At 40.1% G+C, this 17,362-nt stretch overlaps 1 protein-coding gene across 1 annotated transcript; it reads left to right on the top strand.

The window, feature by feature from the left end:
• The first annotated feature begins 14,436 nt into the window (after positions 1 to 14,436).
• LOC102950373 (U6 snRNA-associated Sm-like protein LSm5) lies at positions 14,437 to 14,673 on the top strand. Its single transcript, XM_042958693.1, has one exon. The coding sequence runs from the start codon at positions 14,437 to 14,439 to the stop codon at positions 14,671 to 14,673; it is 237 nt and encodes a 78-aa protein (XP_042814627.1).
• The last annotated feature ends 2,689 nt before the right edge of the window (positions 14,674 to 17,362 follow it).

Genomic DNA, 17,362 nt, shown 5'->3' with positions numbered 1-17,362 from the left:
ACAGGGCTTGATCTCATGACCCTGAGATCATGACCTGAGCTGAAATCAGGAGTCAGACACTCAACTGACTGAGCCACCCAGGTGCCCCTTAAGTTTTTCTTAGGATGAGACTTTCAAGATCAATGCTTTCAAATATGCAATATAATATTATTGACTATAGTAACCATACTGCACATTACATCCCCATGATTTATTTATTTTATAACTGGATATTTGTATTTCTTCATCCCCAACCCCCCTCTCCTCTGTCAACCACCAATCTGTTCTCTACATCTAGGAGTTTTGTTTTGTTTGTCCATTTGTTTTGTTTTTTAGATTCCACATATAAGTAAAATCATATGGTATTTGTCTTTCTCTGTCTGACTTCTTTCTCTGTCTGATTCAGTGTAAGTCCATCTAGGTCCATCCATGTTGTTGCAAACGGCAAAACTGCATTCATTTTTATAGGCATAAAAAGTAATATTCCATTATACACACACACACACACACACACACACACACACACACACACATCTTCTTTATCCATTCACCCATCAGTGGACACTTAGGTTGTTTCCGTATCGCAACTACTGTAAATAATGCTTCAATGAACACAGCAGTCCATATATCTTTACAAATGAGTGTTTGCATTTTCTTCAGATAAATACCTACAAGTGGAATTATTGGATCATATGGTAATTCTATCTTTAATTTTTTGAGGAATCTCCATACTATTTTCCACAGCAGCTGCACCGATTTACATTCCCACCAACAATGCATGAGAGTTCCTCTTTCTTCACATCCTTGCCAACACTTGTTATTTCTTGTTTTGGGGGTGTTTGTTTGTTTGTTTGTTTGTTTTGATACTAGCCATTCTGACAGGTATGAGGTGGTATTTCATTGTGTTTTGATTTTCATTTCCCTTATGATTAGTGAGGTCAAGCATCTTTTCAGGTATCTATTGGCCACCTGTAGGATTTCTTTGGAAAAATGTCCATTCAGGTCTACTGCCCATTTTAAATTAGATTATTTGTTTTTTAGGGGGCTGAGTTGTATGAGTTCTTGATATATTTTAGAAATGAACCCTTTATCAGATATATGATTCACAAACATCTTTTACTCAGTAGGTAGGCTTTTAATTCTGTCAATGGTTTCCTTCACTGTACAGAAACATTTTAGTTTGATGTAGTCCCAGCTGTTTATTTTTGCCTTTGTTGCCCTTGCATCTGGATTCAGGTCCAAAAAACCAACATGAAGACCAATGCAAAGACCCCTACTGCCTATGTTTTCTTCTAGAAGTTTTATGGTTTCAAAAGTTACATTCAAGTCTTTAATCCATTTTGAGTTTATTATTGTATGTAGTGCAAGAAAGTGGTCCAGTTTTATTCTTTTGCATGTTGCTATCCAGTTGCCCCAACACCTTTTACTGAAGACACCATTCCTTCCCATTTGTATATTCTTGACTCCTTTGTTATAAATTAACTGACCATATAGGCGTGGGTTTATCTCTGGGCTCTCTGTTCTGTTCCATTGATCTACATCTCTGCTTTTATGCCAATACCATATTGTTTTAACTAGTATAGTTTTGGAGTAGAGTTTGGAATCAGGGAACATGAAGCCTGTAGCTTTGTTCTTTATAAAGAATGCTTTGGTTACTAAGGATTTTTGCAGTGCCTTGCAAATTGTAGGATTGTTTGTCCTATCTGTGAAAAAAATGCCATTGGAATTTTGATGGCAATTGCAATGACTCTGTAGATTGATTTGGGTAATGTGGACATTTAAACAATATTAATTCTTCCAATCCTTGAACACAGAGTATCTTTCCCTTTATTTGTGTCTTCAATTTCCTTTCATCAATGTCTTACAGTTTTCAGAATACAGGTGTTTCACCTCCTTGGTAAATTTCTTCCTAGCTCTTTTATCCTTTTGGATGCAATTGTAAATGGGATTGTTTTCTTAATTTTTCTTTCAGATACTTTGTTGTTAGTATATAAAGATGAAACAGACTTTTGTATGTTGATTTTGTATCCTGCAACTTTACTGAATTTATCTATTAGTTCTAACAGTTTTTTGGTTGATCACATTCAAAGTCCTGTTTCCAGCCATTCTGCAGAGGAAAAAAAAAAAGTTCTCTAGGATTCCAAGAGGTTCTCCAGTTTTTGTACAAAATAACTTGCAGCCAAATGAGTCTAACTAATAGAAACTACTGGAATCTTTTCTCTATCCCCTTGTCCTTTTGATTCTTTGGAAAAGAGGTAAATTTCCATGGATTTCTGTTTGCAATAATATGTGATCTAATATGCTAGTATTCAGAGAGTGGTCTGTGGACCAGAAGCATCAGCATCAAGTGAGAACTTGTGAGAAATGCAGAAAAGCAGCCTCCACCCCAGACTTACTGAAACAGAATCGGCATTTTAACAAGATTGCCAGGTGATGCACACATACATTAAATTTAAGAAACCTCATCTGAATAATTTTAAAACTCTCCCATGCAAAGCATCTAGAGGAGGTTGACAGCAAAATTCCACTTAAATGCATGACCAAGGACACAGTAGTGAGAGAAAATGCCAAAAATGAAGAGGAACACTAAAAAACTGAAATTTCATCAAAGCTGAATGGTAAGTGGGAGCTGAATCTTCAATGACACCAGGAAACAAAGGAAGAAGGGCAGTAACCTAAGGATTTGCATATTAACAGCCATAAAGAGATGAGCTTTGGCCCCAGGCAAGGTGGGTTGGTGGAACAGACTCAACACTAAACTGGGATCCTCAAAGGGATCCACTCTCAGCAAGGACTGGATTAGAAAGAGATCCTCCCAACCATCAGCACCATCAGAACAAAAGAACAAATGTATTGGTTGAAGTAACACACAGAACTTTGGGAAATGGATCATATAACACACAGTCTGAACAGCATATTTGAAATCTGAAGAGAAAACCAGTTAAGAGGAAGACAGATGGGGGTGGCACCTGGGTGGCTCAGTCCTGATCTTGCAGTTCTTCAGTTGGAGCCCCGCGTCAGGCTCTGTGCTGACAGCTCAGAGCCTAGAGACTCTTCAGATTCTGTGTCTCCCTCTCTCCCTGCCCCTCCCCCACTTGCTCTCTGTCGCTCTTTCCCACTTTCTCTCTGTCTCTCTTTCTCTCTCAAAAATAAATAAACATTAAAAAAATTTAAAAAAGAGGAAGACAGATGGGGGGAAATGACAGAGGATGAACCAGAATAGGTGGAGAGATGCAAACCATAAACATGAGGTAAACAGGAGTGGAAGAGAGAATGAGAAGGTCCAACGTGCACCTTTTAAGAGACTAGGAGGAAAGAACAGAGGAAATGGGAGAGAGGCAATATTGACAAAGATAACGGCTGTGAATTTTTCACAACTGGTAAAAGCCGCAAACTTAGTTTCAGGAACCACAATGAGTCCCAAGTAGAATACTGCTAAATCTATATATCAACCCTCATGGTGAAATGACAAGAAACCAAGGACAAAAAGTGATAAGGCCAGTCACTTCTATTTATAAAGCAACACTAATCATACTGACAACAGGCTGCTTGATAGTAGTGACAGGAGAAAGTAATTCAATAATATCTTCAAAGTGCTGAGGGAAGAGAGCCATCATTCTATAACGTTAAATGCAGCCAAACCATCATTAAAGAATGGGAGTAATACAAAGACATTTTTCAGGCATCTGGGTGGCTCAGTCAGTTAAGTGTCAACTCATGAGTTTGACTCAGGTCATAATCTCATGGTTTGTGAGATCGAGCCCCATGTCGCTCTGTGCTGACAGTGCAGAACCTGCTTGGGATTCTCTCTCTCCCTCTCTCTTTGCCTCTCCCCTTCTCTCTCTCTCTCTCATTCTCAAAATAAATAAATAAATTTTAAAAAGAGGACATCTTCAGACAAATAAAACTGGAAGAAAGCTCTCCATGTTCTTCCTTATTAACGATACAATAAAACTACCTCTCACAGCTTAGTGAAATCAATAAAATTCTATTCTCTAAACCCCCCAAAAAAGGTGTTTATGATTCTCTTCATCCATGCCCAGTATCACCATCTATGAGAAGCCACAAGGCATCAGGAAATAACTTTTGAAGACAAAATGGTGATTCCTGCACTGGGCAGTGTCTCTGATTGAAATTGTCTCCTTGTGGACCCTTGATGCTGAGACAGCAAATCTGCATTCAAATTGTAGCCCAACCACCAAGGGGTTATGCAACTTTGGACCATCCACTCTGGTTTCTTGTGTACAGATGGAGGTAAGGGGGCTGACTATTTTCACATCTCCAATCTCCATTCCTCTGCAGTTCACCCTACACCTTCCTGAAGGTTGGGAATTGGTATCCACCCAGAGCCACACACAGTCGAGGTAGTTGGAATAGTCTCATTTTCACTGCAAAGATCTCAAACCTAAAATCTAAGCTCAACAAATAGATTGGCAGACCAGAAAGTGTTTAGACCAAATTCTCATTAAAAAAAAAATAAACTCCTGGGGCTCCTGGGTGGTTCGGTCGGTTAAGCGTCCGACTTCAGCTGAGGTCATGATCTCACTGTTCAGGAGTTCGAGTCCCGCATCAGTCTCTGTGCTGACAGCTCAGGGCCTAGAACCTGCTTCGAATTCTGTGTCTTCCTCTCTCTCTCTCTGCCCTTCCCCCGCTCAGGCTCTCTTTCTCTCTCTCAAAAATAAATAAACATTAAAAAAAAAAAAACCTCCTAAAAGTTCAAAACTCCAAATCCGTTCTCTCCCCCACCCTCCACCCCACACCCATACCAGAGAATCACAACTCTTCTGGGTTTTGACACACATTTCAGCTGAGGAGACTCACCAAGACTCCTACAAGTCTGGAATTTCTCCAGCAGCCTCAGTTCGTCCTTCTAAATACCTCCGCACTTTCTTGGTGTTTCACGTTTACTACTCTCTGACTTCCAAAAGAGAAGGAAAAGATGATTTATCATCTTTCCTTTAATGACCACAAGAAATATTGAATTCTTCTGGCCCAAAAGAACATTTCCCACAGGGCATCATCTTAAATCTTAATTACAAGTTTATGTATTATTCAGGCAATGCTAGAAACTTAGCTTTGGGTCAGCATTATACTATCAGTCTTCATTTCCTCTCATTAGTCTTTCCCGCCTTACTTCCAAACGATGGTCATTCCAGTCTTGTTGCTTCTTTAATTACACTTCAGTTAGAATCAGCTTTTCCCTAGAGCACCCAACTTTCTCTGCCAGAACACCCACGATTTCTCCAACAAAAGGGCTTGACTCTCTGCTGGCTCCTTGCTGGGATGTATTAGGAGATGCAAACAGGCTATTCATCACCCCTCAGAAATCCAGTAGAAGTGACGTCTCATAGAAAAGGATCATCAGGTTAATACAAAGATAGTACTTTTCCTGTGGTGCCCACACACATAGGCACACACACCATGCAGACATTCACGCATATATACCACCATACACACACACTTGCCCAAACATTAAAATAAGGCCAGACAATTCTTCACCAGTTGCTCAGAGATGCTATTGGCTTCATCAAAAGTTCTAAGATTTGACGAGTAGCTACTACTTACTAAGTGCTGCGTGCAGGTGATTTGACTATATACCATCGCCATTTCACCCTGCTGCATGTACCGCTTCGTTGCTTCTCCTTCCCGCTTCCAAAGGCTCTGGGCATCTTCGTCCCTCACCTGCCATGAGATCTTTGTGAATGAGTCTTTTTCTTCTTCCTGTTGTGCCCAGGTGTGATGAACAAACACCCCACAGAGCGGTGAGATCATGACCTGAGCTGATGTCAGACCCTTAACCGACAGCCACCCAAGCGCCCCAACATACCCACTCTCTTAATTACATCTTTTGAATGAGCGGAGGTTCTTAATTTTAATGAAGCTCAATTTATCTTTATCTCTTTTCCTTGCAGTTTCAGCGCTTTTTATGTCCAGTTTAAGAAATCTTGCCTAGGGGCACCTAGGTGGCTCAGGCAATTTGAGTGTACAACTCTTGATTTCGGCTCAGGTTATGATCTCATGGTTATGAAATCAAGCCCTGCGTCCAGCTCTGTGCTGGACATAGAACCTGCTTAAGATTCTCTCTCCCTCTGCCTTTCCCCCACTCTCTCTCTCTTTCCAAAAAAAAAAATTTTTTTTAAGGAAATCTCACCTACTCCATGGTCATCTTCCTTTGTTATATTTTAGAAGCTTTATTGGTTTACCATTCACATTCAGAGCTATGACCCATCTTGCATTAATCTGGTGTAAGGTCAAGTTCAAGATTTTTTTTTTCCCCAACTAGATACTACTTTCTCCAGCACCATTTATTGAAAAGTAATCTTTTCTCCATTGAATTGCACTGTCAACTTTATTGTAGATCAAGCCACCATACATGTATGTATCTCTTGGATTCTATCTCTCCTATTGGTCTATGTGTCCATCCTTGCATCAAAGTATTACATCCATGAAATGAGATTAACTTGTGTGTCTGATAAATATAAACATTTACCTCTGCACATCTTCCTACTTCACTTCTAACCCCTTTAATGGTGGGACAGAAGGAGAGATGGGTCTACTCTAACCCGTTTTTCCTCCTCTGAAAAATTTTATAAGTGACTATTAAATAAAAATCCTCTTGGCTTCTTTTTTTAAAGATTGTTTTAATGTTTATTTATTTATTTTTAGAGAGAGAGAAAGAGTGCACGTGAGCAAGGGAGGAGCAGAGAGAGACTCCCAAGCAGGCTCCATGCTGTCAGCACAGAGCCCGACATCGGGCCATGAGATCAGGACCTGAGCCAATATCAAGAGTCAAACATTTAACCAACTGAGCCACCCAAGCATTCCTAAGATTTTATTTTTAAGTAATCTCTACACCCAACGTGAGGCATGAATGTACAACCCCAAGACCAAGAGTCCCATGCTCCACCCACTGAGGCAGCCAGACGCCCCCCTCTTGGCTTCTTTTGGAGAAAACTGAGAAGACTGGATAACTGAAAAACAAATAATTTTTAAGTGAATATGACTGAGATGGGAAATGACAGAATGAGAAAAACAGTACTACCTTGACACCTTGAAGTCCCTAGCAATCAATTATCTACATGTTTAGGATTTTATTCATGATGAAAAATAGTCAAGACCTTGCATGAATTGCTATTTGGAAAAGCTGCTGTGGTAACTACTACATATACATTGTTTTCAGGGTCTGCTGAATACCCAAAACTCTGAATATGAAAAGAGATTTTAAAAAATAATGAAAAAATTGGGGCACCTGGGTGGCTCAGTCAGTTAAGCGTCCAACTTCGGCTCAGGTCATGATCTCACAGTTCGTGGGTTCGAGCCCTGCGTCGGGCTCTGTGCTGACAGCTCAGAGCCTGGAGCCTGTTTCGGATTCTGTGTCTCCCTCTCTCTCTGCCCCTCCCCTGTTCACGCTCTGTCTCGGTCTCAAAAATAAATAAACATTAAAAAAATAATAATGAAAGACTAGAAGATACAAACCACAGGCATGTACTTATATGCAAACTTATAGATACACATAGTTTTGTTCTATCAAGAGGCAACAGAATAGATGAAGCAAAAGCAATTTAGAAGAAATGTTCCCAAGAAGAAAGTCTTGAGTCCACAAATCACACTGACTAAACTGATGGAAAGCAGCTCTTGAACTACAAAGAAATGAACTGAGAAAGTCATCAGAAATTAAAAGAAAGTTCAGAAATGTGGCTCATCACATATATAATATACAAAACTTAGTGACTCCCTTATATAAGAAAGGTAGCACATTAAAAAATGGAATTTTCTATGGAGATGTTCCTTCTGCAGTCACATATACGCACAGATACATAAAAATGTCATTAACATGACAGTAAATCCAGGCTAATAAAGATATAGCATAGACATAGTGAGAGTAAGAACTGGTTGTTGTTGTTGTTGTTGTTGTTGTTGTTGTTGTTGTTGTTTCCAGAAATGTTGAAGGTTTTCTGGAAGACTAAAAGAAGAATGGATCATAATGACAGATAAACCAGGGCAGAGAAAACCAAAAGGCCAAACAGGTACAGGACAAGGTTTTCACAGAAGCACAGGTCATTCCTAACCAAGAAAGCTCTAGGCTTGGAATTGGCAAGAACTCCTGGGTGGCTGGGTCAGTTGAGCACCTGACTCTGGATTTTGGCTCAGGTCATTGATCTCACATTTGTGAGATCAAGCCCCCCATCAGGCTCCACACTGACAGCATGGAGCCTGCTTGGTATTCTTTCTCTCCCTCTCTCTCTGCTCTTCCCCTGCTCACATGCTCCCTCTCTTTCTCTCTCTCAAAATAAATAAATAAACTAAAAAAAAAAAAAAAATTGGCAGGAACAGAAGCCAGAGGAGCTGTGGGGCAGCATTTAAGGTAATTACATAATCGATCACCTTTGACAGTTGGGCCAACTAGCCCATCCTCTACCAGGTGTAGACAGAACAATGGTCTACAGCACGTGCCCCTGGCCAGCACTCTAACAGTTACATGTTAAATCTAAACAGAGGGAAAGGTGTGCTTACCAGTTTATGATGGGCGTTAGAGCCTGAACCAGTTCTTACCAGGAATAAAATACACCGAGGCACACGCCTGTCAACTCATCTTGGCAGTCACAGGGGACCTTCCACACACACCGAGGGTAAGTCCACCTTTGAAACAGGACTTAGCAACAACCACAAAGCCAAGAATCCACAGGCCCATGCAAGGAATCAGTACTTGGGGTGAACACACAAACACTGGTTGCCCATTCCAATTAGCATAAAAACAAATGTACAGCTAAGGAGAACCAATCATTTGAAGAAAGTCAGTAGCCTGAGAGAGGTGTAACCAACTGAACAAAGCTACTGAAGAAAAATTTTACTGGAGGCCTTAAAAGAAGACCTGAATAAATGGAAATCTAAGCCATGCTCATGGAAGGGAAGGGAACCCTGTAAACCTTTGGTCTCTCTGCCAAATAATATATGACACCAGTGTACTTCAAATAAAAACTCAACAAGATTTTCCATGGAACACGTACACAAAGGACTCCAAACTTCATAGAAACATCAGTGTTGCAAGAATACCCTTGTCCGTTTTGAAGAGGAACGAGAGAGAGATTTCCTACCAAATATCAAAACTTACCGTGAAGATTTAGTAATTAAAACAGAACAGTATTTGAAATGGATAAGCAAATGGAAGAGAAGAGGTAGCTGGGATTTAAGATATGACAAAGATGACATTCTAAATAAAAGGGACAGGCCATCAGGTAAGTGCTACAGACCAATAGGGAAACCACTTGAGGAAAAACATTAAGCTTATGTCTATGTAACAACTTGGCGCATAAATTCCAGCGAGACCAAAGATGTAAATGCACATAATAAAAACAGAAAAGTATGAGAAGAAAATGAGTAAATCTTTAATCACCTCAGGGTGTGAGTAATCTTTTGGAACATGGCAGGGAAGTAATTAAGAACTGGCTTATCAATTTGACCACATAAAATTAAAACTATGCAAAAATAAATTCAATAAATGAGGATAAAAGGCAAAGAACAAGCTGAGGGAAAAATTCAACATATAAAATTGAGAGTCTTGGGGAGCCTGGGTGGCTCAGTCGGTTAAGCGTCTGACTTCAGCTCAGGTCATGATCTCACAGTTCATGGGTTTGAGCCCTGTGTTGGGCTCTGTGCTCACAGCTCAGAGACTGGAGCCTGTTTCAGCTTCTGTGCCTCCCTCTCTCTCTCTGTCCCTCCCCTGCTTACACTCTGTCTCTCTCTCAAAAATAAATAAACATTAAAAAAATTTTTTAATTGGCCAAATCAATTTCATTGCAAGAATGTAAACGTGATTTAATATGAAGAGATGTATTAATGTAATTTTTTTTATTTGAAAGAGAGAAAGAGAGAGCACACAAGTGGGGAGGGGGGGCAGAGGGAGGGAGGGAGAGAGGGAGAGAGGGAGAGAGAGAGAATCCCAAGCAGGCTTCATGCCCAGGACAGAGCCTGACACAGGGTTTGATCCCACAATAGTGAGATTCCACAACCTGAAGGAATATATATTATATTTATATGAATAAATATTTACATAATATATATATGTATATATAATATATATACTAAAAAACCTCTTCATAAACTAGACCCAATAGGATATTTCAAGCACCTAACAGAGTGCCTATGATGTTGGAAGCATTCAATAAATAACTATCAAATTATTGCATAAACCATGATTCCTTCATTTGAAGGAATTTAAAAAAATTTAAAGCAAATTTAAAAAATTTGCTTTAAAGCAAAAGCAATTTTTTCTTGACATTAATAATGGTGAAAACTCAGAGGCAAAACTAGGAGGAAAAATGCTCCCTCTACTGTTATTTACCTCTGAAATAGGGTAAGTTAAAAAAAAAAAAAAAAAAAAAGAACCAGAAGGCATAAATACTAAATTTTTTTTTAAAGGGGGAAAAAAAAGAAAGTACAAAATAATTATTTCCAACAAGTGATCTGATTGCCTCCCTGGACATTCCTTATCCCCCCATCTCTTCCACCTTCTTCCCTGGATGCCTGCCCCCCTCATCCCACAAATACACATGGATAGGTGAGTCATCACAGAACAGAAAGCAAACCATTCAGGCCCACCAAATATATAAAAACCAAATCATTAACACTAAGGTCAATAGCAGACTTGTCTCCTAAGCTTTCCATCAGCATCCCTGAATTGTTGTCCTGGGACAGCAAATGGCCTTTCCATTTCATTTCCATCATTTCTTTTCTGACTGAACAGATCTGACACTGGGATCACTTTGTTGCCTTAAACCAAGGACTCAGGGGTGCCCTAGGTGGCTCAGTTGGTTAAGCAGCCAACTCTTGGTTTCAGCTCAGGTCACGATCTCATAGCATCAGGCTCTGTGCTGACAGCGTAGAGCTTGCTTGGAATTCTCCCTCTCGCCTTCTCTCTCTGTCCCTCTCCCACGTGCGCTTTCTCTGCTTCTCTCAAAATACATAAACTTAAAAACAAACGAACAAACAAACGCAGGGCTCAAAAAAGCACAATCCCTGCTGATAAAGGACTGAGGAAATGGAAGATAAAGTGTCTTCCTTCTAAACTGAAAACAGACCCAGAAGTGCAAGATCTTTCTTTATCTCTATAAGGAGAATCCTCTACAATTCTGGACACTTTCATTTTATATAGCACAAATCCTAACAAAGAACAAACCCTTTAATAAGTCCATTATGCGTGAACTTTTCTACCATTTGCATTATTTTGTTCATTTCCAATCAATCCCCTATTATCAATAAGATCCCTTGCCCCTGGAAGGTGGTAATAGTTTTTTTAAAAAGTTTGAGGGGTGCCTGGATGGCTCAGTTGGTAGAGCATGTGGCTCTTGATCTCAGGGCTGTGAATTTGAGCCCCACATTGGGTGTAGAGATTACTTAAAATAAAATCTTTTTTTAAAAAGTTTGAGAATTGATACTATAAGCCATTCATGTCTTTTATGTCTCATAGTAACCAGGACAGACTGGAAGCACAATGGCAGTGGAAGTAGACTGGTAACAATTTTAAAAGCAGGTGGTAGTGAACATAAGGGAAAAGGGTAAGAATGGAATTGCTGGTTGGTCATACAGGGAGTTAATTAAAGACTCCACGAATCTATCATTTCAAAGATTTTAATGTAGGGGGGCATGGATGGCTCAGTCGGTTGAGCTTCCAACTTCAGCTCAGGTCATGATCCCATGATTCAGGAGTTCAAGCCCAGCATCAGGCTCTGTGCTGTCAGCGAGGAGTCTGCTTTGGATCCTCTGTCTCCCTCTCTCCCTACTCCTCACCCTCTCATTCTCTCTCCCTCTCTCTCTCTCCCTCCCTCTCTCCCCCCCACTCCCTCTCTATCTTACTCTCAAAAATGAATAAACATTTTTTTAAAAAGATTTTAATGTATTTTGCTATTAGTCTGAGTTCACAAACATTATGTAAGTTTTCCAAATGTTTTATGTGCACTATCCAAAAAAGCAAAAATATTTAGGAGCTTAAGAACTATTTTGAAGCTCCAATCTATCTTCAATGTAGATTTCTTTTGAAAAACAATAAAGCTGACCCGTGCCATCAGGAATTCAATTAGACTATTTCACAGGTAATGGTTTCTGATTTAGTGGTGCAATCATCCATAAAATAGAGTCCTTTCAGAGTTTACTGAGCCATTTTTAATTGTTTTTCCTTAAAGTCAAACTGAAGACTGCTATAAGAAGTAATAATATATCTCCCTGGGTATGTCTCAGTGGTTTATAACCAAAATACAGCACCTTTAGCTGAAAGACTTGTTTTAGGTTTCCCATCCATTTAAAATTGGACTTACATTTCTAAATTAAATACACACACACACATATTACATATACATGTACATATATACATGTGAATATTCTGGTAGATATCCTGGTATTATGGTGACAATGATATTTCATATTTTTTAAAATTTTTTTTAGTTTATTTCTTTTGAGAAAGACGGAGTCAGCGCAAGTAGGGGAGGGGCAGAGAGAGAGGGAGAGAGAAAATCCCAAGCAGGCTCACGCTGCCAGTGCAGAGCCTGACTCAGGGCACAAACTCACCAAACCATGAGATCATGATCTGAGCCAAAACCAAGAGGCAGACACTTAACCAACTGAGCCACCCAGGTGCCCCGATATTTCATATTCTTATGAGCAATTTCTTTTACAAAGCTAAAACTGGTCCTTACTTGTAAGAACCATATACATTATGAGGTATCGACTCACACTTCATCATTGAGAATGCCAACCATATAGACTGCATCAATGCTTGGAAATATGTTTAGACAATTTGGTGAAAACTGGAAAACTCAATACATAACAGAGTACAGACATACCAACCCAAACTCAACTGCATGAAATTAAAATGGGAATCCAGCTGGGGTGTGATGAAAGGACCTCCGGTGCCTTTCCTAGCTTGGAAATCTAGAAACCAAGGTCTGAATTCCAACATCTGCAACTATGTGTAAAAGGCCTAATTCTCTTGAGCCTTTTTGGCAGAGCTGGTTTCCATCCATCAGGTGTCAGCTTCTACTAGTGACAGGTGACTGATTCATAGAAAAGGGCCCCCACAGACCAGCTCACCAAAGACCTGCACTGGGGCCCCGTTCATGGACTGCTTCAGCACCCAAAGAACGACCTTCCTGAAGCCTACCGTCACCTTCCTGCCCCTTCCAGAAGCTATCTTCATCCCTTAAAGTTTTCAAAATATACACACAACATGACACTTTATCATTCAAATCCCCTGCCTAGCATCCTACACCCTATCTTCTCCAGAATAAATATTCTGAATTCCTTCAAACATTTCTTTATACAGTCTGGTTTTCCCAGGATAGTCCAGGCTTAACTTTGTTTTTTTAGAACAATAACTACGCCTCTCAAAATACGAAGTACACTAAGTTAAAATATGACATTCAAACTAATACAGAATGGATGTGCATTAAATACCTTATTCAAATTATTCATCAAGGAGGAAACAAATAACATGATAGAGGAACTAGAAAAAAGGTGTTAGAATAAGTTTGCTAGTTGAGATCTAAAACTAGTTAATCCTAACTGGAAATGAATAATAAACTTTGGGGTTGTTTTTTTCTACAAGTATCCTTTGTAGACTTCACAGTGTCCAGGACCTAATCAAATAATAGAGAGCAGGGGTGCCTAGGTGGCTTAGTTGGATAAGTGTCCAATTTTGGCTCAGGTCAGGATCTCGTGGTTTGTGAGTTCGAGCCCCACATTGGGATCTGTGCTGACAGCTCAGAGCCTGGAGCGTGCTTCAGATTCTGGGTCTCCCTCTCTTTCTCTGCCCTTCCCCCCATTCATGCTCTGTCTCTCTCTCAAAAATGAATAAACATTAAAAATAAATTTAATAAATTTAATAAATTAATTTTTAAAAAAATAATAGAGAGCAAAGTCAAAAGGTATACCCTTCTAGGGGTTCAAATAATCCCTGGGCAGGTCTGATAAATAATGCCCCAGGATGATGTGAAAAGAACATTAAATTATTCTCTTGCTTTGTTTCCAAGTGTTGGATAATTTTTCTTAATAGACCTCTTTCATTCTCCCAACGCATCCCAGTTTGTACAATAAATTATATGGCGGCCAAACTTACAGCACCTCATTGACATATTCCTCACCTTCCTGGCCAAGGTTTATCCTTTAGGATGTAGCACCCAGAACCAAAAAATAAAAAACTCCACATATGCCTTGAACCATGCAGGCTACAGAATAATTCGGACCTTCCATAATCTCAGCACTATCTCAGCACTACACATGAAATGAACAAAGATCACATTAATAGCCACATGGTATCACTGACTTATGTTAAGCAACTGAAACCCTCAGTCTTCTTTACCTAGAATGCTCCTTTGGTAAATATATTTTTCAAAATGCTGATTTTACTCCTCCTGACACATAAAAACTGTTCTTCTCTTGACTTCCGGTGTAGCCATGAAGTCAGCCATGGCGGCTGATGGTACCACTAACCTGTCACAGCAGCCACCTCCAGAGCTTGTGGACAAATGTATAGGATCAAGAATTCACAGTGTGATGAAGAGTGATAAAGAAATTGTTGGCACACTTTTGAGATCTGATGAATTTGGAAATCACATCAGAAGGATCACCAAATTAGATCAGATTTCGTTATATAGAAATAATTTAACAATGCTGGTTCCTGGAGGAAAAGGACCTGAAATATAAATGGATTTCCTTGGCTTACTCTCTTTTGTCTTATAATGACACAAAATAGAAATTTTTTTTAAAACTTTTAATGTTTGGATTCTATAAAGCTAAGTGTCCCAGTAAAGGGAAATGTTTTGAAGATGCATTGTTGGTTTGTTTTTTTTTTAATTAATTTATTTATTTTGAAAGAAAGAGAGAGCACAAGCAAGGGAGGGGCAGAGAGAGAATCCCAAGTAGGCTCCATGCTGCCAGACAGAGCCTGACAGAGGGTTCAAACTCACAAACCATGAGATCATGACGTAAGCCAAAACCAAGAGTCAGATGCTTAACTGACTGAGCCACCCAGGCACCCCTGAAGATGTGTTGTAAATGTCCATTTTTGTATCTTGGGAAAAGGAGAAAAAAAAATTGTTCTTTGAAGGCTAAAATAAGAATGTTGGCTACAAAAATATTATTCCTCCCTTTTGTATTTTCTTCCAGCCATGCATTCCCTCCTATTATATTGGAACTCTGCAGCCTTCTATCATACATTACCCATGCTTAGCAAACATTGCTTATATGTTTTATAAAATCAAGTGATGATCCTGTCCCTCTGGAACACAAATTATGGATCTAAATTGGTAAACTCTTAGAACCATTGCAATTATCACATCCTCCTAACCCTTAACCCAGGCAAACTGCGCCACAGACACCTAAAGAGCAGGTTCATGCTGGGGCGCCTGGGTGGCTCAGTCGGTTGAGCGACCGACTTCAGCTCAGGTCACGATCTCGCGGTCTGCGAGTTCGAGCCCCGCGTCGGGCTCTGGGCTGATGGTTCAGAGCCTGGAGCCTGCTTCCGATTCTGTGTTTCCCTCTCTCTCTGCCCCTCCCCTGTTCATGCTGTGTCTCTCTCTGTCTCAAAAAAATTAAAAAATAATAATAATAAAAAAAAAAAAAAAAAAGAGCAGGTTCATGCTGAGCAGATGCTCAGCATCTGGACCACGCCTCCAGCTGCCCCACAGCCCTCTGGCTGCTGCTTCCAGCACACTCTTGCTGCCTCCTAAGAGCCACCCTAGCTCTGATGGTCAATTATTTCTTCCTCATTCCTGGCCTCTGCTCCATTTCCCCTCTCTTGAATAATAGCCAGCCCCTCCAGCAGATCCATGGATAACAAGACCTTCTTCCATCATCCCCCGGATACTTCTTCCTGAATCCCGCCCTTCCATGCCTGTGGACAGCTCAGTGTGTCCCTAGCTATGCTCTACAATGGACAATCCAAGAATATGTGAGGCAGGAAGAGGATTGCCAGGACCTGCTTCAGCTGAAATTCAAGGAAGCTCATGAAAACCACTCCCACCTTCTGTCAATTTCCTTTAGGAGAACTTCACCATCACATCCGGAAACAACTTCATCCCACCCCATCTCCCAACCTACAGTTCATCCTCTGTATTGTTTAGTTCATCCTCTAGGCCAGAAATTGGCAAACAAAAGCCCACAGGTCACACCCAGCCACTGATTTTGTAAATAAAGTTTAGGTGGAACACAGCAACACCCATTTGTTTACATATCATCTATAGCTGTTTTTGCGCTTCAATGGCAGAGGTAAGTAGTTGTGATGGACCCATGTATGCCCACAAAGTCTAAAATATGCACACTTTACAGAAAAAGTTTGCTGACCTCTGATGAGGCCCCTGTTCCCACTCCTTCAAAGGTCAACTTGAAGGTCATCTCCTGGAACATTCTTCAATGTACCACCTCCCGCTAGGTGGGGCTAATGGTTTTGTCACCATTCTGTCCAGAGCCATTTATGGATGCGTCTATAACAGCAATATTTTCCATCATAAATTCTCAAGACTCACCTAGTATAGCATCTGACCTACAATCAGTAATATAACTTATTACTTTTTTTTATTGCTGAACAATTAACTGTGTCCGAGGCATCATAGTGAGCACTTACCTTCACTCTCTGATATCACCTTCACAATAAGCCACATAAGACAGGCTCTGAGAGGTTCGATAGGTGACCACGATGACAGAGTAACAAGGCATAGACCAATGCTGGAATCCTGACCTCTCTGAATCTAGTGCCTAGGTTCCTGACTCCTAAGCTATATAATCAATGTTTATTTCATAAGCCTTCTGGTAAAGACCCCATTAGCTCCTTACTCTGAAATGAGTGGAAATTCACTCAAAAGTAAGAGCTAGAGGCTTTATGCTTCTGTTATCCATCTAGTCACTAAAATGAGATTCTAGAATTCCTTGGGAAGCTGCAACAAGGTGTCCTGTTAATGAGGCTGTCTGCCATCAGATTTGCCCTGTTTTGTAGTTAGGAAAGCACCCTTATCCTGTGCAGCTAAATAGACAATAAACTAAGCTGGGGAGACCAGGAAAGTGTACAAGGATGGACCACCTTGTCAGGTCACAGAAAGGCTCTGTAGTCACAGAAATGAACTGGGCCAACAGTCCTTTCGAAACAACACATCAGGAAATTCGTTCGAAAGTTGGAAAAAAGGCAAAAAGTGTGCATGGCACATACTTTCAGAATCAGATGGGGCATCGGACACCGAAGAACTGTATACAGGAATATACTGTTTACCACTGATAAAAAAGTACAAGAATTCTTGAACTTGTTAACTGTTCAACAGAACAAATAGCTCCCCAAGATTAATGGCGGCTATACATTAAGCAGTCTTATAACTAACTCAGCAATCTTACCCTAATATTTCTT

This window comes from Panthera tigris, chromosome A1 (assembly GCF_018350195.1).
Source record: "Panthera tigris isolate Pti1 chromosome A1, P.tigris_Pti1_mat1.1, whole genome shotgun sequence".
Taxonomy (NCBI): Eukaryota; Metazoa; Chordata; class Mammalia; order Carnivora; family Felidae; genus Panthera; species Panthera tigris.
The sequence above is the reverse complement of the archived record's forward strand: the minus strand, read 5'-3'. Positions and strand labels throughout refer to the sequence as shown.

Bases quoted from the DNA above. Each gene is read 5' to 3' on its own strand.
- LOC102950373 (XM_042958693.1), top strand. From the start codon at position 14,437: ATGGCGGCTGATGGTACCACTAACCTGTCACAGCAGCCACCTCCAGAG.